Source organism: Drosophila rhopaloa, unplaced genomic scaffold (assembly GCF_018152115.1).
Source record: "Drosophila rhopaloa isolate 14029-0021.01 unplaced genomic scaffold, ASM1815211v1 contig_3, whole genome shotgun sequence".
Classification (NCBI taxonomy): domain Eukaryota; kingdom Metazoa; phylum Arthropoda; class Insecta; order Diptera; family Drosophilidae; genus Drosophila; species Drosophila rhopaloa.
The window spans coordinates 13,591,536-13,617,512 of record NW_025335123.1 but is presented as its reverse complement, the minus strand read 5'-3'; the positions used below and the strand labels follow the sequence as shown (position 1 = coordinate 13,617,512).

At 37.8% G+C, this 25,977-nt stretch overlaps 2 protein-coding genes across 2 annotated transcripts in view; both read left to right on the top strand.

Moving 5' to 3' along the window:
- Positions 1-25,977, top strand: part of LOC108049006 (high affinity cGMP-specific 3',5'-cyclic phosphodiesterase 9A) — a 119,780-nt gene that overhangs the window by 42,403 nt on the left and 51,400 nt on the right. The window lies entirely within an intron of this gene.
- LOC108049007 lies at positions 4,572-6,885 on the top strand. The gene is given in 2 exon segments (XM_017129993.2): positions 4,572-5,090; positions 5,093-6,885. Coding segments are annotated over 2 exon segments (2,205 nt in total). The 5' UTR covers positions 4,572-4,640; the 3' UTR covers positions 6,848-6,885.

The following is a 25,977-nucleotide window of genomic DNA, read 5'->3' as shown; positions in this document are numbered from 1 at the left end:
CACACCGCACAGCAGACACACACGCATAATGGCATTGATTGTGTGGGTTGAGAAAGGAGAACGGAGAAAGGCTCTCTCTCCCATGCACGTGCACGTCAAATTGCAACTGTGTGCTAAATTATTAAGCACCTTGGACGTATGCATGACAGAGGAGGCCCCAGAAACACTCAAATTGAAAGCCATAAGCCCCAGCCAATGAAGGCCAAATGAGTGGAGACACGGAGTAATGGAGCAAACACCTTCGCAGGCGGAGAAAGTGGCCGTAATCCAATCTGCAATTTCAATTCATAAACTATAAGAAAACTTGGCTGTTTGTTTTTTTAAACTTTTGCTTAGAAAAGCGTAGTGTATTTGGTTTAAAGGTCTAATAGATTGTTGCTACCTCCTCTCGATTCCAATTGATTCGGCTGTGTGTATTGGTATATCTTCTAATAGTCCCGCACACCCAAACCAATTAAGCCCATTGATGAGTTTGTTCTCTGAAGACCATAATGATTAGACACCCATTCACATTCACAATTACATTTATGGCCACATTCACATTCACATGGAGTGCAGTTCATCGCCTTCCGCCTTCTTATATATCCTTGAACGTGAATACGTAACCGTAGTCGTATCCATGTCCGCCTTCATTTTGTTCAAATAAGCAATCATCGTTCATTATTTATAAATGTTTGTTTACCTTAGCATTTTACGATATTTTCCACCCTACCATTCTTTGGTTCCCTTTTTCTTTTCTTTAGATTTCTTTTCCCTTGGTGTGTTCCCTTGTTTTGTTTTCACACTATTAGCCGTGGCCCATGTTTGTCTTGGGGCAATGGAATTCACTCGAAAGGATTGGCTCGAACCCTTTTGGGGGCTTAGCAACAGTTTGCTCTTTTATCGGGGGAACTGCCTTCAAGTACAGTGCCTCACATAATGGTAAGACCCATTGACTGAAGCCCTAAAACAACTGTCAACCACAAAAAAGATGTATGTAAAGATTAATGTAAATACAAATGCAAATATAAACAAGTGAATCAGGAAATAAGAAATAATAAGATTAATTAGGTGATATTAATTAATGTTATAACAAATATATGTAATTTTTTGGTAAGGTTTTTCTTGTCTTTATTAATAAAGAATAAGAATAATTCATTTAGTGTAATGTTTTGTACAAATTTACGAAGTTTTATTATTGTTTCGGGTTTTAATTAACTGCCAGTACTTTATTTTATTTGCATTATTATTTGTAATAAATATTACCAATTACCTGATTGTATAAAATGTGTTCTCTGAATTTTAAAGTATAATCGAGGGGCAAATAAAATTGGAAATCGGCCACGAAAAATATGCACGAATGTCAATATAAGCCATAATTAAATTGCTGGCGCAATGCACACGTATACGTATTAGGCAGATATAATTGTTCCCTCCTGGTTAATTGAACTTTTATTCGGTTTCGATACATTCCGTTTGGCTTCGCAGTTGTTTTGACATGCATTTGCATACCGCTCAATTAGTGAGTAGTACAATTAAACAAATAGCATTTCAGTGCCAAAAAAAAAAACTGGCATACACACTTGTACAGACGTGTGGAAATTATGGTTTAATAATTGTCAACGGTTTGCATCTCCATATCCATTCATTTGGCTGTCTCTTTTTTGGCCTTTGCACTGGTGCGTGTGAGTGTGTAATTTAATTAATTTTATAATAGCCCTGCCTGTTACACAACCGAAAGCAATAAAGCAAAGTCAATAATATTTATATATTCCATTCTGCATTTGGCTTAGCTGCGTTTCAATGAGTTTTGCAGTTTATTCAACGGTCGCCGAGGGAGTTGCGATTGTGTTTCAATAAATAAAATAATTTCAGGCCGATATTTGACTTGCTTGTCGACTTACAGATTGCCAAAAAAAAAACATAAAACACTAAAAAATAAATGTAATTTTTGTATTGACTAAAAAATGCAGGCTTTACTAAATTTAATATAAATATACAGCAAATAATCTTATGCGAAAATAATGGGATTTTAAATATAAATTTGGGAATATCTACTGGAATTATTTATCAAAAACTAAAACAAATCAAAATGATGATTTTTCCCCTTTTAGTGTTTAAACTGAAATTCCATAAAGCAGTTTAATATTTACTCACAATTTAGCCGAGAATTGACTCTAAATTGCTTTGGTTTCCCATAATATTTGCAATCGACCAAGGGTTCCGGGTTTTGTTGTCCATTTCATCAACAAAGTTAAGGTTAATTGCTGCCGAGCAAAGTTGTTGCGAAAGTTAATCGAAGTTTGCTCGTAAGTTGATTGATTAGTGCCCGGGGTCGGGGGCTAAACTAATTTTGAAACAATAAAATAAGTCTGAACGGCGAGTACAAGCGATAGTGATTGGCCGGCTGTCGGTTTTTTTTTTATATTTTATACGTCTTTCTTTGTCTCGGTTTTAATTGGCAATTGCTGATGCAACCGAAATTCCCTTTCCTGCTCTTTTATTTTTTTTTTATTGTGCCTTTCTTACCAAACTTCTCTGCAACATTAACTAACCCGGCGATGTTCGTTTAAGCCGGAATGCAAATTGACTTGTTTCCGTGGCTAGCCGTCTCTCTCACCCCCCTTCAGCTGTCTCTTTCTGCATTCGCCATCTCTCTCTATTACTTCCTTGGGCAATCTATTATGTAGATGGTATAAAACAAAGAATGAGGCACCTTCCTTCGCCTGGTTTCGTGGTTTTGATTTTCCCCTTTTCACCTACCTCTCCTGTTGTTTTCCCTTCTTCATCCTCCCTTCCCTCCTCACTTCCCCCTCCTTTGGCGCTTTTCCTTTTAGCCCGATTCCGTTTCACTTTTTTCCTCCTTTTTCCGCGCCAGCGTTTGGCTTAAGTTTTGCAATTTTGAGCTAATTCCTGCGACGGCGAAGCCGCTTTCCCCACTTTTCCCCTTTTCCTGATTTCTATCTCAGTTTTTATCGTTTAGTTGGTGCTTTACACTGGGAAAAAATACCAAAGATTAAATATAAAACCAATATAAGTCTAATCTAATCTATCTAATTTAGTAATTTAAAAACATTTTGTACATTAAACTAAAAAATAGTGCTTTAAAAAAATAAATTTATTTTAAATCCTTAAGATATTAGTATTTTCTCTGTGTTTTTTTAGGAATATTATAAACTTTTTTGTTCGCTTAAAATAAATTTTAACTTAACTTTTTGAAAATATACATATTTTTTTATCAGGCGTATTTAAAGTATCTACTATTTATTAGAACACATATTCTGTTCTAAGAAAAGAATATCGTAAGCAAAACATTTTAGTGCTTTGCATATCTTAAGAAAATGTAACTTTTCCTGTTGGGGGATTATTTCACCTAGTGTACCCAACACACCTTCCTTGAAATTTCCAGGAAATACAGGGAACAGAGCTAGATTTATGCATTGCCATGGTGTTACGCTGGCTTCCCTGATTCCTTCCTTTCTTCCATTGCAATTTAAATCCACGCACCCGGCAACGAAATGGAATTGAAACGGTTCTGAACGGACGGATTCCCCTATATTGAGATTTATTGTCCCCTTGCTCTAATTGCAATAAGAAAGTGCCTACTACGGTGCCACTGCCACTGCCATCCCTATTCCAATCTCAATTCAAACCCATTCCTGATCCCCGTGGTTCGCTGAAAGAAATTCAATTTAAATTACTTTTTAATGTCCTGCTCAAAGACACAGAAACACAAACAAATCCCAAGGGAAGGCTGGAAAATGGTTTGAAAGTGCATTTAATTGGGGTCAAACCGTGTCCTTTTTGCAAAGCCCAAGCAAAGAAATCCCAAAATGACCAAGGGGCACAACTGTTTATTCAGAGATTTCGTTTGACTATTTGCTCGCTGGCTTTCGATTGGTATCTCTGCTTAATTCCCGTACTTATTCGATCAATAGTGATTACCTCAATGCGGAGGCATGCTGTCCAAAATAATAGTGGAAGCCCTAAAGCCAACTAAATTCGGCAGAAAATCAACAACCATAATTATTCAACTTTGCGCTACTAACCTCATTTGTTTGTTGATTAAACAAATCGAAATTGAGTAGAGAAAATATATATTTTCTAGCAAGTCATTTTCCACTTAAATGAACGATGCTACCAAAGTAAATTAGTTTGTGGTTAAATCACTACATTAGTTTAAAATTGTATTAATATGAAGTTTAAGTTCTAACAATTATTTGCGGTTAATAGCAAAACATTGAAATTATTAATTATTTTTCGATACATCTTCCTTATGTTACAGTTTCTATATAGGTTATTTAACACTTTCGTATTTTTTACTATTATATATATACATTCAAATATGTATCAATTCAAATTATGTTATGTTTCATAACGAGAAATACGTAATATTATGACTTTGAAAACGATGTCTTCCAATCCATAAAATTTTAAAATGCCAAAAATTCGATATTATTTTTTAGGCCATATTTAACATTGTATATATTATATTTGCGCCTGATGGTCAACCGAGAGTTTCCATTCGATCGAGCCGCCAAAGAGAAAGCATTCAGCGCAAACACACTCACACTGACAAGCCGATATCGAGCCCGAGTCCAAAACGGAAAGAGAAAGTACCTGGAAAATAAGGAAAGAGTCGGGAAAAACCCCCAGAGAACATGTCGTCCAGCCACAAGTCGATGATTCCGCAACGCGTCAAGCATTCGCTGACGGCGCTTCATGGTCCAAATTCGCGGGTTTCCCGCTCGCGCAGCACCTGTCGCCCGTACCGCTTTTCACTGTACCGCTCGCGGCTGCCGCTGCCGATCGGCACGCTGGCCGCCCTGGTCGAGGCGCGATCGAGGCGGGACGCGTTGGTGAAAGTGGAGGCGGAAGCGGTCATCCGCTCGCTGGTGCGACGCTCAATGCCGCCGGCGGTGCGCGGCAATCGCACCTCCTTTCGTCGCATCCAACTGGCGCATAGTTCGCCCACGGTGGCCAGTGTCGCCTTGGAGATGAAGCCACGGATGCGGTGGTCGCATTGGAATCAGAATCAGCAGAGGCAGAGGCAGGGGACGGAGGCGGAGGGGGAGGCGGACCGGCCGCGAAGGAGGACGACGGACCGGAAGTGTCGCCGCGGTCGCTGCTCGAATTGGTGGCGGGAAAACGGCAACCGGATATGCAACTGCTGCGCTTCCTCTGCAGCGATCACCGGCTGATCAATGTGCCATGCCGCCTGATTTACCGCCACTCGGAGGTGATGCGCCAGCGGGAGGGGGTGGAGCAGCCCATCGAACTGCGGGCCATCCGCTCGGCGACGCTGCTGCGCGTGATCATGTGGATGCACCAGCAGAGCGGAACCGGAAATGGGAACAGCGAAGGTGCTGGGGACAGGGAACAGGCGACTAAGAACAGTCTTGCCACCGAGAAGGGGATAATCCAAGAAACTTGTATTGCCAAAAGCGGAATGATCGAAAGCAATGGCAGCGGGAACGGAAGTAGCAAGAACAGTTGTGAAAATAGCAGTGAGAACACTCAAAACGATGGTACAGTCACTCAAAACGATGGTACAGTCACTCAAAACGATGGTACAGTCACTCAAAACGATGGTACAGTCACTCAAAACGATGGTACAGTCACTCAAAACGATGGTACAGTCACTAATGATAACAAGGAAAGTGCGAAAAATAAAAGTTGGAATGACTGCAGTAAAAGCGGAAATGAGAGTGACGCGAACAGTTGCGAAAATTGTGAGAACACAAGCCCAAATGGAAATGCAGAATGTAGGAAAAATCAAATATGTATTGGTTACAATAAAAGCGGAAATGACAAAGGTATTATATGCGAAACTAAAGATATTGCAAATGCAGGTTATGGATGTGGAAATGAAATGACGGAATGCGAAGAAGAAAGTGGCGGGAAAGTTACCACCGATAGTGGGAAGACTTGGATAAAGGCTATGTGGCTAAACAATGAAAGCTCAAACGAAAGCGGAAGTGGCACTGAAACAGACACAGATTTCATAAAATACAACCATAATGTAAGCGATGAAGAAATTAGTGGGAGCAGTGAGGAAGATAATAGCGATGACAGTACACTTATAAACGAGTACAGTGGCTACAGCAGTGAGAGCACTCTATATCAGTTTGTAAATACCGCCAAAGACCACAAGACAACAATTAGCAACGAAATTAGTGGAAACGGGATCGAAAACGGCAAACAAAAGGTAATTAACGCATGTGAAACCATAAATGAGAAGCGTGGAGTTTGTACTAGTGGGCAGCCAAATTTAAGTGATAGAAACGGAAATGAAAGTAATAAAAGAGAAAGGTGCAAGGAGAGGAGTGAAAGCGATGTCGAAAATCACCCCGAAGTCAATGCAAAACGTACTGCCACTGGATTCCGCATCAGTTCTTGGGAGGAGCGTCTGTTGGGCAGTGAGCTGCGCCAGCTGGTGGAGCTCATCCTGGCGGCCAAATACCTGGGCATCGACACCCTGACCCTGCACGCCGCCCACTATTTCGGTGAGCTGATGAGCCAGAGGACCCGCCTGGAACTGCGCCACATGCTGCGAATCAGCGCCTGTTTGGCGGAGGTGCGCCAGGCTCTGGACAAACACCGCACACTGATCCGGGAGGTCATGTCATCGCAGGCCAACAGTCGCGTCCACACCCAATTGCACGGCCATTACCCGGCGAGAAGTACACCTGCAAACAGGGAGCAGCTGGACACGAACTTCACACCCGGCGAGACGAGGACATCCACGATCAGGCGGCAACGTTGCGGTAGAAGGTTTAGTGGAGGACACCTGGCCAGCGAGCCAATGGCTCCACTCTGCGCCACCAGACATCGCCACCATCAGCAGTGCTTCCACTCCAGGATTTAGGAAATCATCCGCCGATTAATTCGAAAACGCTTGGATTGTATAAGCAATAGAGCTTTGGTTCTAATTTTTGGAATCTTTTTTAGTTCTCTTGTTTTGTTCTCAGTTCAATTTTGACACCCGCTGTTTTGTGGTTTATGATTTCGATCTGTGCTTTTTCCCCATCCTTTCAAATAGATTTATTTAATTGCGAAATAAATGCGAGGCCTTGAGTTGGAAACGGCTTGGAAGACACACGACAAAGTCGTTTAATCCTCTGGCAGGAAGAGGGAGCTACTATTTAGCGTCCAAAGCCACCGCAACAAACATTTTGATTAAAGATTGCACGGCGAACAAAAACGTTGCCACATTTTTGGCTTCTATATTTCTTAATTTACTTAGCATATCAAATAATTCAACTTATTGAGACGTTACTGGCTTAAGAATTTTGTTTCCAAATCTGTTAACTTCATTTTGCTTATATATCCATGTTAATGTTTATTTGTGTTATTATTTTTAAAGGAAGTAAGGATTCTTTATATACTTAAGAGTGTATTTTATATACGCTATTATTTTATAGAGCCCGAAATTAATGTCCTTAGAGAGTAATGGTTTCGAAATTGATCAAAAAACTGTAGTTTAGCCATTTGTTCTCAGTGCCACTGTGGTATAATTAAGGGGCAGGAACACTTGCTAATGCTCGAGTGCACTTGCTAATATCTGAGCCACGCCCACTACCATCCCCACAACCGATGTGCGGCAATTAAGCGATAAAATATGCAACAAGCCAATTATGCGCACATTAAATGGCCAACGACCAGGTCTTTCAGCCATCTTCCGTCAGATCAATGGTCTGAAGTTCAGCAGGTAGTGGCCCCATTTGTTCTACCAGCTGCCCACTTTCTCCCCCTCACTTTCTCCCCGCACTTTCCCCGCATTTCTCTTTTGGCAAAAGTTTTTGTACAAGTTGTTTGGCTTGCTGAAAAGGTCATGCCGCATTAATTTTAGATGGCATTGCCGCGAGTTTTCAAGTTTTTAGCGACTTTGCACATAAGCCGTTACGCAGGATGAGGCCGAAAGGACAACAGGACAACACAACAGGACACTAGCCAGTGTGGTTAGCACCTCGAGGAGATTTCCTCGCGGCTAATGTTTTCGGAAAAGTGGCTAAGAAACAAAGTTTTCCCACTGCCAATCGCACTGCGAACGTGTGACCTTCTTTTGTTTATATAAACTTCTTTGCATTTGCTTTTTAAACATTGCATTTGTTATTGTTTTGGGTTTATTTATAATGGGTAACTTCTGCTTTTCAGTTGGTTGACTGTAAGTTTTGTTTCAAATGCGGACTACGTTTAAAACTATGGTTTTACTTTGCTTATAAGGTTTGCGAAGACAGCAAGAATACAAATTATTTAGTATATTTGTATATTTAATTCATTGCATTAATTACATGGCTACCTATATATTTAGTATTTGTTTAAGACTGAATAAAGTGGCTTTAAATACCTTGAGGAATATATAAAAACAAACCTAGCAACATTAATCACCAAAATATTTAATGTATGTCAAAAGATTTATGACAAACCTATGCTGGTCCTCAAAAATGCCAACTCTCTACTGGAAATTTTCCATAAAACTACATATTGTCTATGAATAGCTGCCATATAGATCAACTGTCGCCGTTGAAGCCCCACTAAAATCCAACTTGCGCGAAGTTCAAGGACCCTTGCCGACTGTTTTATACGTAACTAAAATTATGAAGAACACTATAAAAGACGTCGGGCAATGCAACAAAGGGAAATTTAATAGACCTAACGACGCCATCATAATGAAGCTATGGCAAACACACGCCCATACACACGCACACACACCAACAGCGTACATGTATGTTCCGGTATCTGTGTGTGCGTGTGTGTATGTGTGGAGCAGCCATTTTTATTTCTGTAACACGCATACGCTCCGTGGTCTGGGGTTTTCGGTGCCGCACATCATTGTCGTGGACGTCGTCTCCTTTTGTTATTGCTGCCAAATCGCGTGAGCACCTTAAATGCCCGAATTTATTCGTGACCCGCAGCAAAAGTAAAGAATGAACTTCGATTACTTTCGGGCAACAGGTTGATCCAACCACCATCCGTCTGTTTTCATTTCGATATCATTTGCTTCGTTTTTGGCCATTGCCGTTGCTAATGAAAATCCACACGAAACTTGTAGACAAGTTTTTATACTCATTACACTCGTAAACTTTTGGGTATATTGCCTTCGCCATGACTTTAAGACCCAGACAGCAGGCGTTTAAGTTAAGAACTTATTGCCCACCATCTGAAGTACACTTTATTTTGAATAACTTGCACTGGGGAGTCTTAAATGATTTCAATTTCAAATGTTTCCTGTCCTGGCAGTTGGAAATGAAATATTTTTAAGATCTACGACATTTTCGAGAGATAAACTTTGCTCGGCAAAGAAGCTTACTTATTGAGATTTTGAACTCTTTGGAGATATACTTAATAATCATATTTTAAGAGAAGGTTATCCAATCATATATTGCATAAAAACTTAACTAATTCCGGAAGACTTCAGATATGTTTTATTAAAAAAAAAAATCAGATCCCTTTTCTGTTATCCAGAATCCGTAATGCTTTTACAATAACATCCCTATTTATAAATCCTATTCCGTTTTCACTCGCATTTTCTTATCCTTTTTCTCCCAGTCCTTGTTATTCAGCATCGTTTTCTGTCATTTTCAGCAATTTAACAGTTGATTTTTCTCGTTAGCGGTAATGTATAGCAGCTCGGTGGTATAACTATCCCTTAGCCCCCGGCTTATTCGCACCCGCCGCCCTCAAGCCGCAACTTTGATAAAGGAGAAACTTTTGTCTACCGCAAGCAAAATGAAAATCGTCCATTGAACTGTGGGCTTGGCCCAAGTCGCCCCTTATCCCCCTCCCCTCCCCCCCTGTCATTTAATCCATTTCAAAGTTTTCTGCTCTGTTCTGTTCCGCGCACCACATTCAACAATGTTTCGTCTGTCAGCGCAACGAGTTCGGTTGATTCATCGCAATCAGCAGACATGGCCTCGCCTCGGAATCGTGTGGGCTCCTTTGGGAAAAGCAGAAGGGAATAGGAATGGAAAAGGAAAAGGAAAAGGAAAGGGGAAGGGAAAAGGAGAAGGAGAAGGAAAAGGAGGGGCTGTCCCACAAATCGAGCACCAAATCTAGTGGATTTCCATTAGGAATCACCGGATTATCCAGTTTAATTGATTAAACACAAATGCGAGATTGGTCACAGGGACTGTTCTCGGATGTTTTGACTTTGCAAATGTTTAAACTGTGACCACAGGGATTCAAACTCTGTCAAAAGTTTTCATTTTAATATGGTGGGGAAAGACAAAATACTTGGCCAAACTTTTAATTAATCGCAAATATTCCAAAGGGAAGCGTTTTGCATTTTAGATGCCTCATCTTAACATCTTACTTGTACAAATTCAAACTATGAATAGATTTATTTTATTTGCATTTATTTTTACTAGTTATTTGGCCTTTTTTTTTACTTAAGACTAAAAGAAATTTTATCAATAAACCGAAACTCGAGTTGTTCCTTTCGGTATTTGGTCATAAAAATTATTTTTAAAGGTTTTTGTTCACATTTTTTAAGGGGTTTTTGTTATTACTTCGACAAAATACGACACACAGTCAAAAGAATGACTGTTTTGTGTAGCTTACGACCCAAACTATCGATTCTGGCTTGATTTGAAAGAATATAAATTTTGACCGTTTTTTACTTTTTTCACAAGGGGTAACACTTGATTTTTTTCCAAATATGGCCAAAAATAAAATTTTTGAGCCGAGTATACCATTCGATTGGAAATTTTGTAACGAATTCAACGAGGTATGACATTCCAAGATCTGACCATTATTTCCAAGGGGTTTGATTGAAAAACTTAAAAAATGAGCTGTTTTTTTCTGGATTTTGGCATTTAAAAACATATATTTAAAACTCATTTTTTAGGGGTTTTTTCGTTGTAGCTTTGCCAAAATAAGACGCACAGCGAAAATAATGACTGTTCTGTGTAGCTGACAACCTATACAATCGATTCCAGGAGGTTTTAGTAAATTTCATTTTTTGACCGATTTTCTCATTTTTGATAAGGGGTTGATTTTTTTCCAAATATGGCCAAAAATAAAATTTTTGAGCTGAGTATACCATTCGATTGGAAATTTTGTAACGAATTCAACGAGGTATGACATTCCAAGATCTGACCATTATTTCCAAGGATTTTGATTAAAAAACTGAAAAAAGAAGCGGTTTTTTGCTTTATTTTGGCCATCAAAAACATGCATTTAAAACACATTTTTGAAAGGTTTTTATGTTGTAGCTTTGCCAGAATAAGACGCACAGTGAAAAGAATGACTGTTCTGTGTAGCTGACAACCTACGCAATCGATTCCAGGAGGTTTTAGTAAATTTCATTTTTTTACCGATTTTCGCATTTTTGATAAGGGGTAACACTTGATTTTTTTCCAAATATGGCCCAAAATAAAATTTTTGAGCTGAGTATACCAATCGATTGGAAATTTTGTAACGAATTCAACGAGGTATGACATTCCAAGACCTGAACATTATTTCCCGGGGTTTTAATCAAAAAACCCAAACTCGAGTTGATAAAATCGAAATATATTTTATTACAAAATAACTCGAAATTCCACAATTCCAAATTAAATATGTTATATGTTATGGAGTTTATAAAGCTATATGTATTAGATGTTAAAAATAAAATAAAATTTAAAAAGATTTTCGGTGCAGATCACCGGAATTAAAGTTCTGAATATTAAATCGTGGAATTTAAACATCTCAACCTTCTTATTGTTCTGACAGTGCGTAGTCTGTTTGTGCGATTAACGTTCAAAAGCTCATTCCGAATAATTTATTGAGTGCTGTCTTTCCCCCGTTTTCATCCCCGCACTGACCGTTTCCATTCAGTGAAGCACATTAAGTATACGCCCCGTGTGACCACAGCAACAATTGCATATTGTACTTAATATGATGAATATATATGTTGGGCGAAAATGATATACATAATGATGGCGGGCGAGGGGAAAAATGTCGAGTGGGTGGGCAGGGATCTCGTAGTCATTGTTGAGCTTGGCCAAGTGGCACAAATGGAAGCAGTCGCTCAGTCAAGGAGAAGTACAACAACAGTAATGAAAATAAAACAACAAACCATGAGGAGCAATAACAACAATAACAATAACAATAACAACAACAACAAAAACAAGTGAAGCCAATCAAACAGTCAGCGGTTGTCAATTAAACTTAATTATGTTGTACAGACGAACACAGGCGTTGCAAGATGTTGGCGACTTGCCACGACAGCCGCTTTTCACCTCCCAGATTTCCACGCTCCTCGGATTTCCACACCCCCTCCCCATCAACATCCCCCCTCCCCCCCCAATCTGGCCGTCAAAATTGTGTGTAAATTGAAAGCTTGAACAAAACTAATTGAGCGTAGCAACAAAAATGAATGGCAAAAACATACAATCTGATTTGATTTGCTTGGAAGGGAATTAAGTTTAATGCACTTGATGATTCCGTTAATCGTAGACACAAACATAATTGACATTTCGTTACCTTGGCCTTAAATCATTATTTTTTTGGGCTTAACACATTATAATATATATTCAATAGGTTCCAATTTATTGATTTTATTCTGTTCTTTGATTTTAATTAAATAATCCAATATCTACTAAAATTGAATATCTTTATACCAAAAATTGAAATACTAATTATTGTGAAAGTTAACAAACTTAAAGTTATCTAATTGAATCAAAAATCAATTAGTCTTCAGAAAATATTTGTTTTAAAAACATTTACACAACGCAACTTGGAAGGATCGTAAAATATTTAAAGCCCTGTGTCATCAAATTTAATAGCTTCACTACCTTCAAGGCAAATTAGTAAAAAACGTGCTGCAATTATATAGCTGCATAAAGCTGCTATTGACATAAAGCGCTTTTAAATTGGCCACCCTTTCGAATCAATTTTTCATCCAATTTGGATCCCCTCCCCCCGCCTAATCATGGCTATCAACTGTGGTTTCCCCGCCTCTCTCTCTCTCTCTCTCTCTCTTATCAATTCAAAAGTTACCTGTGCCAATAATCGTCCACCTGTCTGCTTTCCCCACTTTCTTCTCGTACGTGGGAAACCTGCAGTCGTGGCGCAAGGACTCGCATTAATTAGGTGTGGGTGCTGTGCAAACAGGACTGAAGTGCAGGGTGAAGGAAAAGCGAAATGGAAAAACGGGTGGGAAAAACGTTGGGGCAGCGTATAAATAATAAATGGAACACACAAATCCAAGCGCATAGCCTCATATGCATTTTACATGCGATTGGCAACTAAATAAATAAATAAATTGATTTTATTTTCCGCCTTAATTGATACACACGTATATATGTTGGCAATATGTTTTTGATTTATTTATTTCACGGACCCAATTGTGTGCCTTCTTTCAGCCACGATAAATTCCGTAATTGTATTTATAAATTAATTTATCCCACACTCCGAAAGCATTTATATTGATGCACACGTGTTGTTATTTTAAATTCAAACAGATAAAAAAGCAATTTGTTTGTCAATAACGTTTTCTCTGAACTGTAATGCACATTTAAGATTTAATTGTTATGCGATTTCAAAAGGTTTTGTTATTACGTGCAAACTGATCATTTTGATGACTAAAAGTCATTTTTGCTCACTATTGACCAAGTCATCTTGGAAAAACGTCTTTTAATATAATATTTATATTTACAATAATTTAGATTTATTTTGTAACTTAATATTACAAAAGATAAGCTGCTTTTAGTGAGCTTTTCTTTTATTGTTTTGTAATTTTATATTATTTTATTGTTATATTTTTTTGTTGACGCACTGCTTACATTAAAATGTTATGCCTGAAAATAGTTTAAGTCGCTTTTGTGATTTCCAGTTGATATAATCAATATAATTATTTTCTTCTGTTTTTTTACAGGTAAGCGGAGGAGAAGCCAAATAACATCGCAAGTGGAATCGCTAGGGCTCGGGGCTGGATGAAGTGTCAACCTAGTTAAACATCCAACGCTTATCCTTCAGACCGAAAGCCTCAGCCCTCCAATTTGCCTGTGGATGGCCACTTTATGCTACCCGCAGGCAGCTTTCCCAGAATTAGCTGCCATGCAAAAATTGACGTTTATTGTTTTTAGAATTTTTATGAGCTCCTCTCGAGCGAACGGAGAACAGAAAACGGTCGGGGGAAAAGTGGGCTGGAAAAGCCGGAGATCAATAGCAAAACGCTCGGCACGTTCGTCGCCAAGTGGGCACGAAAATTGTTTTATCAAATCACGCATACGACTGGTTGGCGGAACAGTGCGTTCTATGCCTGTTGTGTGAACAGTTGTAAATGTAATGAATGGGTCTAGATAACTATGATTCTTTGATATCATCGAGAGATATATGTTTACACCACCAAATGTAATTGTATCGTACTACATTCCCCATTTATTTATTAGTATTTTCGATTGTTTATTAATATGTGGTTTGGTTTTTCTAGGGACGGGAGGTTAAAACTTTTCCTTTAATTTTGTATGTATTTAGTTTTATTTAATATGGTCTTAATATAAATTATAAGTTTAATTTAAATTTCACGCTTATATGAATAGCTGTTGCCCATAGAACATTTTTTGATTAAACAAATAAATTTAATTTTCATACGTTGTTATTTTGCCATACTTTATTTATATGAAATGAACTGACCTGTAAAATGTATGCGTTAAATTGGGAGCCATATATTATTCAATTGCAAATGCACTTCGATACGGACTGTACGGCTCACAGGCTAGCAGGGTCTTCCATTTCGAGCAGCAGTAGTAGGTTTTAAGCAGACTTTTGCACAGCGTAATATCACGCATACGCAGTGTGCGTTGCGCCAAGTGAAAATCGTTGCCTACTTTTTGGGGCCAGGCGAATGCACAGCTTGGCCTTCGCTTTTTAAGCAGCTTTCTGCGGCAGTAGCTTTGATTTAGCTCACTCAGATACTCGCACACCTCAGCCACACACACTCACACACACACACACATACTGGGAGAGAGGGAGACAGCAGGACACGTGGATTTGCAAGCTGGAATTATATTTCATTTTTATTTGCAAGCGTTTTTGCGACTCCCACTGAGCCAAAGAAAAGGAAACCCTTTGCCGAATCCGCTTGCCTCTGCTGTTTTTTATGATTGTCTTGAGGATTTTCGTTTTACATTTGTATGAATTTTTAATATGCCAAGGAATAAAAAAAAAAAAAAACAATGCAAGCCAAGAAGCCAAGAAAGCATAAATATCAAACAGCCAAAAGCGAAAAGGAATCGGAATCGGAATCGGAATCAGCATCAGAATCAGAAACCGACAAAGCAACTGGAAAAGACGGGCCAGCAAATATAAAGATAAAAAGGAATATCAAGCCAAATAAACCTTAAGGACATTGTAATATTAATTCAAACGGACATATACAAAAGTGAAGCAAAAAAGGAAGCACACATTCAGCAACTTGAAACGGTCTTAGGGCCTTCGTCCTTTTTATTTCTTTTGTGGCTTATAAATGCTGCTCCCACACAAACATACACACACACACACAAGTAAACACACACACACACACAGACACAGACAACTGCATACATGAAAATGGAATTGTATAAGGTAGAAATCTGCCAAAAATTGTACAAAGTAAATCGGAGGCAAAAGATTATCAATGTGGGATTCAGTGTATTTGATAATAAATCCGAAAATCTTTGTAAATTTCCAAAAATTCAGTTGCTATCAAATTAATATTTCTGCTTGGTCTCCTTGAACAAGTTATCACATTTACCAAAAGCAAACGGAGATTTTAAAATGCCACTTTCTGCCAGAGCACAGAATTTAATAAGAGCACAGAAAAATTCCTTTATTATTAGCCCAGCAAAATGTGTATTTAAACGCTTGTTGTACATATTTTATTCTCCACTTGATTTCATTTATGTATTCTCCTCGCGAACGTTAAGCAAGTAAGCGAATTTTAATTGCCTCCATAAAAAGAGCAAAGGCGGGTCATAATGCTTTGTGTCATTCGAAGCGTGGAAATTGGCTCAATTGTTTGCCTCTGTTGGTTATTTAAGCTGCAAATAATTCTGCGAAATAGGTAAAGCTCTATAATTTAAAGTAGTCTTACTCCCTTTTAGCAGCATTTTAAAGGCTTCTTCAAAAGAAGTTTTCATATCATAGTTAATGGTATTAATTTCTTTAAAATATCTTAATCACTGCCTATTGAGATAATCTGCTGCTTCGGAAATCATACATTTATTTAGTTTTTACTCACAATCATTAAGACTTAACGTTTTAAAGTCAGCTTGAGAGCCTTCAATTTGTCTGACTTAAATTCCTACTAAAAGTGCTTTGTTGCGTTTAAAAGGAATACAAATTTAAGTATGATTTCGGATTATCTTTGAGAACAAGGCGGCCATCGCCAGAGCCTCCAAGGCAACTGATATGCGACTTCTTATACAGAACTTGCCTCGTATCCTCGCATAATACATACATATTCGCAAAGAAGACATTGTTGCCGAAGTATGCAATAAGGATAACCATTTCCCCAGACGCTTAAACTGACCTTACTCAAGTGCCACACACACACACACACACGCACACACATTAAGAGGGTGGAAAAGGCCTTGGACTCCACAGCCACCCACTTTTTTGTTCAACATCTCCTCGGCGAAGTTTTCGTTTATCCTGCCCCGTTTTTATCTATACAATTTTAAAGCAGGAAATTCACCAACAGAGCCAGATGAAGTGGAAGCCATAATGTTATTTGCACATCCTTGGTATTTTGATTATCATGTCCTTAAAGTGAGATTCATTATTAGTTGTCCATATAAAGTATTACCAGCTATGGTTATCAGTATTCAACATTTTCAAGTTCTTATTTTTTATACGCATTTATTCCTTTCTAGTTCACTGCCTTTAATGTAAATACATTTGTTAATGCATTGAAAAATTTATTTTATGTTAACTAAACATATTTAATAGCTAATCAGAACATTTTTTTTTACACACCAGCTGGTTATTTATATTTGCATACATACATTGCATATGCATTACATACGTTTTATCTCAATTTTTTTGTTATAACAATAATTGACATGCATTAAAAATAAGTTCTACCTGATAAAAAATTGCATATTTTTTTGGCGAATTTTCCTATTAGCATAATTGAATAATCAAAATTAAATCACATTGCAATGAAATCATTGGAATGTGTAATGCAATGAGCTGAAAATTGGTAATGGCATGCAAATGAGGGAAACTCTAGGAAAAAAACTCAAATAAACAAATGATGAACTGCCAAGGTTTTGATGCATTTATTTTGTTGCAAAAAAAAGTTACAAATAAAATCGGAAATAAAAATGAATTTAATTTTATTTTGAGTTTTCTCTGTCTTCTGCGTCATTATTGCATTAATTTTCACCGACAACCCGCTGTTGTTGGTGTCACATTTATGGCATACATCACACATATTTGCGGCTCCTTTAGGCCAAAGTGGTTTGTCGTTTGCATCCAGCTGAGTTTTCTCCAGGCCCCCGTCAATTTTCCGCTCCCTTTTTCCTTTAAAGACTGTGTCGTTTTGCCAACAAAGGAGAATTGAAGGCGAATCGATTGAAGCCTCATGCTGCGTTGAATTTTCGCCATATTTTCCCTGACCGCCTTTCACTAAGAAAAATCTTTGATTTCGATAGGGAATATTTTAAATTTAAATGTTGCACTTATATTAAGTATCTCATTGAATTAATCAATTTGGTGGGCTTAATTAGTTGTATATTTAAATTCGTTTAAACAAATTTAAGTTTCCCAAGACATGTTAAATTATATATTGTGTATTTAAAATTGAATAAATAAATAATGTACTTAAGTGAAATATAGATGACAGTATGAAAATAGTAATCTAAGGATTTTTGTTATCGTGCACACGCACAGCTGAAACTAGAAATCCTTTTCGTCCCGACCGAACTATAACTTTTAGTGGCTTGCTTTTCTCGCTTTTTTTTTTTTTGGGCTCTCAACGTCTCGCAGCGAATTGATTTTCCATGTAAGCACATTAAGAGTGTTTTCGCAATTTGCCTGTGGCTCAGTTAGTCAGTTCATCAATCAGTCAATCAGGCCAGCCAGCCAGCCAGTCAGTCAGCCAGTCAGTCAACCAGTTTCCATGTCTGTTATTACAGGACAACATAAAAACTTGTGTGTGCTCGCCCAAAGAAAAGCGCTGGGTACATGGAAAATCGTTTTTCCACCGCACAAGTGTGTGGGTGTGCTTTTTAGTGAGTGTGTATTTTGGTGTGTGTGTGCTTGTGTCTCATCAAGTTAAATGGAGGATGGCAAAGACGCAAAGTATTCATTTCATTTTACTTTTCGTTCCTTGTCGAACTGAAAAACTGTAAAACAATCAAAACGACATAATTGAATTGCATAACTTTTAGCGAGCGAGTTTTTGGAAAAGTGGGGGGGAGGGGGGAAACGAGGGGAAAACCGAGGCGAGAAAAGAGAATCGGAAATGAAAAACAGCCCTGCCTACCGTTGAAAACTTTTGTCATTTCCATATCCCCAACATATCCGCCACTGTTGTCGAAAGTTTGTGCCAGAACTACACGACAAGTGCTAGGGAAAAACATTTAAAAATAATGAATTTTTAAAGTTTTAATTGCTGAAAATGAAGCAGATTTCAGTCGTTATTAATAGCTTGCATGCTTATTTATTTATTTTTGTTTTTTTTACACACGGAGGCATCTTACACTCAACTATATTTATTCTTGCAACGCTTACATTATTAACAATTTAAGGATTATAGAAGTTTTCTTTTAAAATAATATTAAAACCTAAACCTCAGTGCTCATCTTATTCATACTATGTAATTCTGACCAATATAATAGACATAATTGATTATATACTAATTTCATGATAATTTCATGTTATGCTGGCATCAATAACAAAAAGGGTTTTACAACTTTTATTCACAACAATTTTATTAATTACTGGCAATTAAAAATTCCATTGAATAAGAAAAATGGATATGACCACGTTTTTTGTTCAATTAACAAGGCTACATCCGTTTTTGTTAAAACTCAATCCAATAAATGTGTTCGCAACCACTAAAAACCACTTAATATGGATGAAACCCGGTGGCCACAGCTATTTTTATTCCATTGTCGATCTTTTGTCATCTATAATTGAATGAGCAGCGGCAACTAGCAATCAATGCAAGGAATCTGGGTAGTATGCAATATTTATCGATGGCAAACAAAGTATAAAGCATGGATGGTGACCCCAATCAATTGTATAGAATCTTTATTGAGTTTCGAACGTTGCACATGCCGTTGTGAAATTTGTAGCCTTCTCGCGTAATTTCCACGCTCTTTTTCAGTATTCGTAACTTATTTGCCATGCTTATCTTTCTTTTTTTTTTTTTTTTTTTTTTTTGGTTTGCGTGTTTTTTTGTCGCCTTTTGCGACAATGTTGCTGCAGGATATTGTGCGTTAAAATCTGTCAACAGAAATTCAATTACATTTTGCACTGGCTGTTGTTGTTGTTGTTGTGCGTGCTCCGTCTACAACGGTTTCTTTGTAGCTGTCTCTTTCCGATTCTCTTTTGCCATCTCTCTCTCTCTCTCTCTAGCCTGCTATAGCCATCTCTGTCACTATCATTGTCAGCTTACAACTGTTACAACATGGCGGGTTGCCTTTTTATGGCTGCAACTGCTGTTCATCTCCTGCCTCGTTATGCGCCTCTTTATCCGCCTCCATTTGCCGCTTCTATCCCTATTTTTTTCACCCCCTACACGGCGAGAAAAACTTATTTAAAAGGGAAATAATTTGGAGTTGACAGGCATTTCGATGATTTTTAAACTTCAATTATGGGATGTCTTATTCAAAAGCAAAGCATTTCAAGATTTAAAAGTGATTGTAGAAAAGATCTCAATTAAACAGTATTAAACCCATACCTGTGTACTTACAAAGTATATATATTTGATAGGTTTGTATTTTTTTATAAACACTATATTCGAATAAAGTGCTGCATATTGATATTAATGATATACAAAATAATTCTTCACATTTACACACAATTTTACTCAGTGCTTTCTCGCCACATTGCTTAGTGTTTTTAACTGCTTTCTGTTTAAACATCGCCACAGCCGTCGACAGCAGGATTGAGTCATAGACTCCTTCACTTTCTCTCCCCCTCTCTGTCCCTCTTTGTCCCTCTCTCTCTCTCTCTCCTGAGACCTTGCTGGCGACAGGACAAGTACGACTACGACTACGAGGACAAGTACAAGTGGCTGACACGAGCGGGCAATGAATCCGTCAAGTGCTTGGGCGGCATGGAGACATTTAATCTCCCTATCGATTTACCACAGATTTCAGTTAGCCACAGCAAGTTTGGTTTCGGACAAGAGAGACTTTTCACTTCCCAGGATCAGCTATATACATTTATATATTAACTGAATCCCCGGAGGGTATAGTATCTGTTATGATTTCTTGTTCTATTCCTAATATTCTGTCCCTCTTAAGATTTTATGAGTTTAAATTTGACGAACTATAACTGAGAAATTAGTTTGCGGAAAAATGGACAGACGGACATGACTAGATCGGAAAAAAACAACCCGAGCCTCCAGTTCTTTAATCAAAACTCTGAAAAATAGTGTTCGGATGTTGGAATGGCATACCTCGTTGAATACGTTACAAAATTTCCAACAAAGTGGCATTCACAGAAAATATGAGGGTTAGGAAAAAACATTTTGGCCAAAATCCGGAGAAAACCTGGCAAATAATTGTCAAATGATGAAATGCCATACCTTATGGAAAATGGAAAAAACGGTCAATTAATAAAACAGATTTAATTAGAAACTTTTGGTGCATTTAAAGTGAATGTAGCGATGCTGGATTTCCCCGAAATAAGGACATTTTTCGAAATGTACCTGTGCAGCAAGATAAATTCCATCGGCTTATCACTGAATTTGGCTTAGATGTTGCCACTTGTAACCCGACCTTTCTTGGCCATACTTTAAATTAATCCGCCATTTTAGTTGGCTTTCGCTGGGGAAGCGGGCGAAAAGGGAAAGCTTAGTGGTTTACAGCCTTGGGCTGCTATATAATGCTATGTACGTACACCCAGCTGCCAGTCCTCCTCCGATTATTTCCGCTAATAGCGAACAATGCATTTTTTAGCGGGGATTTGGTTTTGGATTACACAAGGAGAAGACAGGCAGGAAGTCGCCCTGCGATGACGATGTTGCCTTGCTGGCGGATCGATGGTTGATGGTGCGGTGTATTTTGATTTCCGAGCCGAGCTATGCTCATGGCATTAATCCATTTTATTGCATTTCGCCGGAGATTTCACCCGGACTTCCTTTCGAAGCTCTCAATCAACGGTCAATTCAATCACTGCCAGGGAATTTGATTTTTAATAAGCTGAAGCGCAGTAAATTTCTCCCTTGGCCTTTGACTTTTTCGCCTTTCAAAGGAGTTGTAGTTCACTAATGACGATTTGATTGGAAGTATGTTAAATTATTAGGTTTGCACAATGGTAACAATCCCAACCATTGAGAAAGGACAAAGTGCCTCTCAGAAAATGGTTATTTATAATGGAAAACATCATTATAAAATATAAAAAAAAACAAAAGCTTAAGTCTTAACCTTATTTAAATTTAATGTTTTTAATTTAACTATTCAGATCTTTTTTATTGAATATTCATAGAGCTTCAAATTCTAATAAACTTTAATATATTAAATATTTTGTCAGTAATTTATAAATGAATTTACTGTGTAGAAAATCTTTATTTCCTGGCATGACCTTAGCAATAATCTAGCCTTATTTAAATTTAATATTTTTAATTTTACTATTACTAATCTAGCCTTATTTACATTTAATATTTTTAGTTTTACTATTCAGATTCAAATTCTAATAAACTTTCAGTAACACTTAAAATATTAAAAAATTGTTCTGTAATTTATAAATGAATTTACTGTATAGAAAAGCCTTCCTTCTCGGCATGACCTTAGCAATAATCGAGTCAGGGAAGTTCAACTACAAATTAATAATAAGCCAGTTAGCCTCCCTCTTAGCTTGCCAACGGCTTAGATTGATAGATTGAACAATGGCTGGAAAGTCCAGGAAAATTCAATGAAAAGTTAAATTAATAATTGAATTTCAGTTTGAGTTTAGTCCCTTGCGACGAAGTGCTTAAAGTTGGGCTTTGGATTTGTGTTCACACTTTGACTTTTCCACTCCCCCTTTCACCTTTGTCGGGCGGAAAATGAAGGGAAAAGTTTTTAATCAGTTATGTAAATTTGTTCTTGTCTTCGGCACCGCTCTTGGCCAGTTTAATTGGCTTTCCCCATTTTGTGAATTGTGCAAATATATACGAAGTATTCGCCAATTCACCATTTTTGCATTTTCGCCTGCAAGTGGCTGGCATATTGATATTGATATTGATTTTCCATTGGCCATTTTTTTTATTCACTCTTATCAAATATAATATTTTATACATATTTATGGGGAGAAGATTAAACAAATATAGCGCCAACGAAATGCAACTGCATCGGGCCATAAAGCATTTTAATTGGAAAGGTCGTTAAGAGCACTCAAATTTAATGCAGGGACTTATTGATCTAGAACTGGGTTTCGTCCGTTCGGTGCGATTATCCCAGTTATCCACCGCAATTGCCGGTTATCATCTGCCAGTGCCACAACTTGAGCTCCGATGTCCTGCTGCAGCTGCAGCTGTCACTTGGTGCAGCTGTAGTTGTAAATAGTCCTGCGGAATGTGCCTGACTCGGATATGGATATGGATATATGTGTGGGTGTGTGTGTGTGTGTGTGTGACGTGGAGTCCTGCACTCAGTCACCCGCACAGTTGCACAAAAGGACACCGAGCGAAAAGACTTACCTTATCTGCTTCCTAACTTACTTACGTTACTGCATAAACCAAATGGTTACGTTGAATATTCATTTTAATTTTATTAAATTAATTTATTATTATTAATATTAATTAATATTGTTAATATTAAAGTTTTTTAGGGTTAAATTAATAAAAAAAACTATTTTTGATCAAACGAAAAAGTTAAAAATTGAGTTAAATTTCTTAAGCATTGAAAATAATCAGCATAATCCTTTTTAATTAGATATAATATTTTTTATGAAGATTATAACACGGATATATCAGTATTCTATAGTTAAAGGTCCTCAGGATAAGCTATAAAAAGGTTTGAAGCTGAGAAAACGTTTGGAATTTCGCACTTTTAACTTGCCATGAGGACTACAAATAAATGTATTTTTAAAGAGAAAGTTCCCATTAGTTATTTTTGCGATATTATTTCCAGTGCTAGCGCACGCACCCACGATTAATTGCAATGTACAAACTGCAGTGGGTTGTGGGCGGAACAATGGAAGTTTGGGTGGAAGGACATGTAGCAAGGACATTGCTCGGGACTTAGCTGGCAGCTTAACGTGGCTGAAAGCACTGATTCGGTCAGCCAGGTAAACAGCTGCGATAACCCAAAGACATTTCATTAGACCATTAACTGTCAACTGCATGTGTCCTGTATGTCCTGTATGTCCTGTGTATCCTGCGTGTCCTGCGTGTGTGTGTGTGTGGGAGCTTTCTCCAAAGGAAGTCGCCTACCTCCGCCTGACAAATTGATACAAAAAATATTATTTATTGCCATATACCACACAGCCCACACACACTTTGGTGCTCATCCTCCTCCATTTCAATCTCTTTTGAATGAATCATTGCTGCTGGTTTTTTGCGTCCTTTGTTTGTGCGCCAGCCTCACATAAAATAACAAATTTGTTCTTTTTACACCTGAACGATTTCAATGGAAATTCATGTTTGGTTTTTTGCGCGTGACCCACTGTTGCATAATCAAAAAAAAAAAAAAAAAAGTGCTCTTCAAATTTCATATCTTTTAGGGATTGGAATTGGCAGATTTTTCCCTCTCAAGTTTCTTTCTAAGAATTAAACCGAAATTAAGGTCCTTGATTTTAAGGGCAAGCAGCATGTTTGTTATTTATATCTTATAAATTGCATAAATTTGATTAATTTGTAAAAATCATATAGCCATGTTAAAATCAAGAAGCTAAGGTATATTCTTTTATCCTTTTTGTGGTCTTAAGGGCAACATATAATATATTTGAAATTAATACTACTTTGTACAATGTGTATTAGTCGAAATCCCTTTCAAATGAGCTTACTCTTTGTGAAATTTTCGACACTTTTGTGCCTTCCTTAGTTAATACATACAGAAGAAAATGTGTTCAATGAGAGGTGAGGGATTATTTGTGCAATTGTCGGAATTCATAATTGGTCTTCGAGCAATTACCAATTTAAGGCCGATATTAACAACATCTATTGTCATTGGGGACAATGAAATCGATGGCGAAGGGCCAAGTATCTTGGCATCCACTAAGCCTGCCCATTCGATCCGATCCCATTGCAATGTCTTGTATTATGGCGTAAACAATAATTTAAATTGCCAGCAATTCCATATACACACACACACACACAGGCATGTTGTGTGCACTTACTCGTGTAAGTGTGTGGATGGCTGTAACTATGTTGTAACTGCTAACTGTCAAATTGGCTGACAGGGAAAATTGGGCGGAAAATGGGTGGATGGGTGGCTGAAAAGCACACAAGCACACGCAGGCTGGCAAACAAATAGTTTGCTTTTTGTTGACTTGACTTGCTTTCTGGCCAAGACGTTGTGCGCCTGTCTGTGTGTCTGTGTGCCTGTGTGTCTGTATGTGTGTAGATCCTGTGTTTGCCTGTGTTTGTGACTTTTGATTAGGCCGACTGTTTGCTCGGCGGTTACAACGTCCGACCAACGGCCTTGGCAAATATGTTTTTAACCCCATCCGCAGCCTCTGTTTTCCCCCCATTTCCACTTGCCTTTTCCCAATTTCTGCCTTTGTTCGAATTGATCCATTCCACTTTTCAGCACTAGGAATATTTTTAATTTTTAACAGCGAAAAAAGTTTAATTTATAAATACTTTTTGGCTGGCTAAAGCATTTAAAGGTCACTAAGTTTAGATTGATTTCACTGTACAATCCTTCCTGAAATAGAGCAATTTGAATTATCAAAAATATATTGTTGTTACTAAAATGGCAGAAAGTCTTGAATCACTCGTAGCTTGGTCCAAAAACAAGCCATAGCGGATATAAGAAAATATAGTTGAATACATTTTAGATAAGTATCTGTGTTTATGATGCTTATTAAACTCAATTTTATTTATTAAACGCTGGACTCCATAAAAATTAAAAAATGAAAGAAGTAGTTCCATTTTAATTTAAGATTCACTACGCTTATACAATTTTTGTCCATAAGATTTTAAGGAATACCATTTATTTAATAAAAAGGAAGAGAGCACACAAACTTTTTCATTTCGCTCAGTGCACAATCATCTGCATCTTTACAGTTTCGCAATCGTTGATGGGTTGGCGGTTGGTTGAGGAGGTCCTGGGCTCAGGATTGGATTTTCGTTCTGGTCTGGGGTTCATTTCCGTGTCCGGGTTTCGCCATTTCTTTTTTTTTCATTTTGTCGCACTCACTTCCGGCTTGAGAATGTGTGTGTGTGTGTGAAAGTGTGCTTGACAAATATTGTCTTTATTTTCTGGCTGCTCGATTCCATGCTGTTATTTTTATTTTTTGCTTCATTTTCGACCACTTTTTGCAGGTTTTTTTGCCCCCTTTTATTTTTTCCCTTGTCGTGGACATTTCATTTGACTCGCCGTTATCATCATTTGTTTTGTCCGTTGACACCGTGCGAGTGTGTGTGTGTGCGTGTCCTGATTATTGTTATTTGCACACGTGTGTGCCCCGCACACCAACGCAAACTGCTTACCTGTCATCTCCGGCCATCTGTCTTGAAGCTTTTCCTCCCCTCCGGGGACCTTTTGATTAATACTGCTCTTATTTAATTGAAAGTTTGCGAGAAGATTTACTTGAATTAGTTACAAATGCATTCAATATTGAATGAGCAAGTGGGTAAGGAGTTTGGGGGAAGTCCTTAAATTGAATGGGTATGAACTTAAGTAGGAAAACAGTTACAGCCATTTT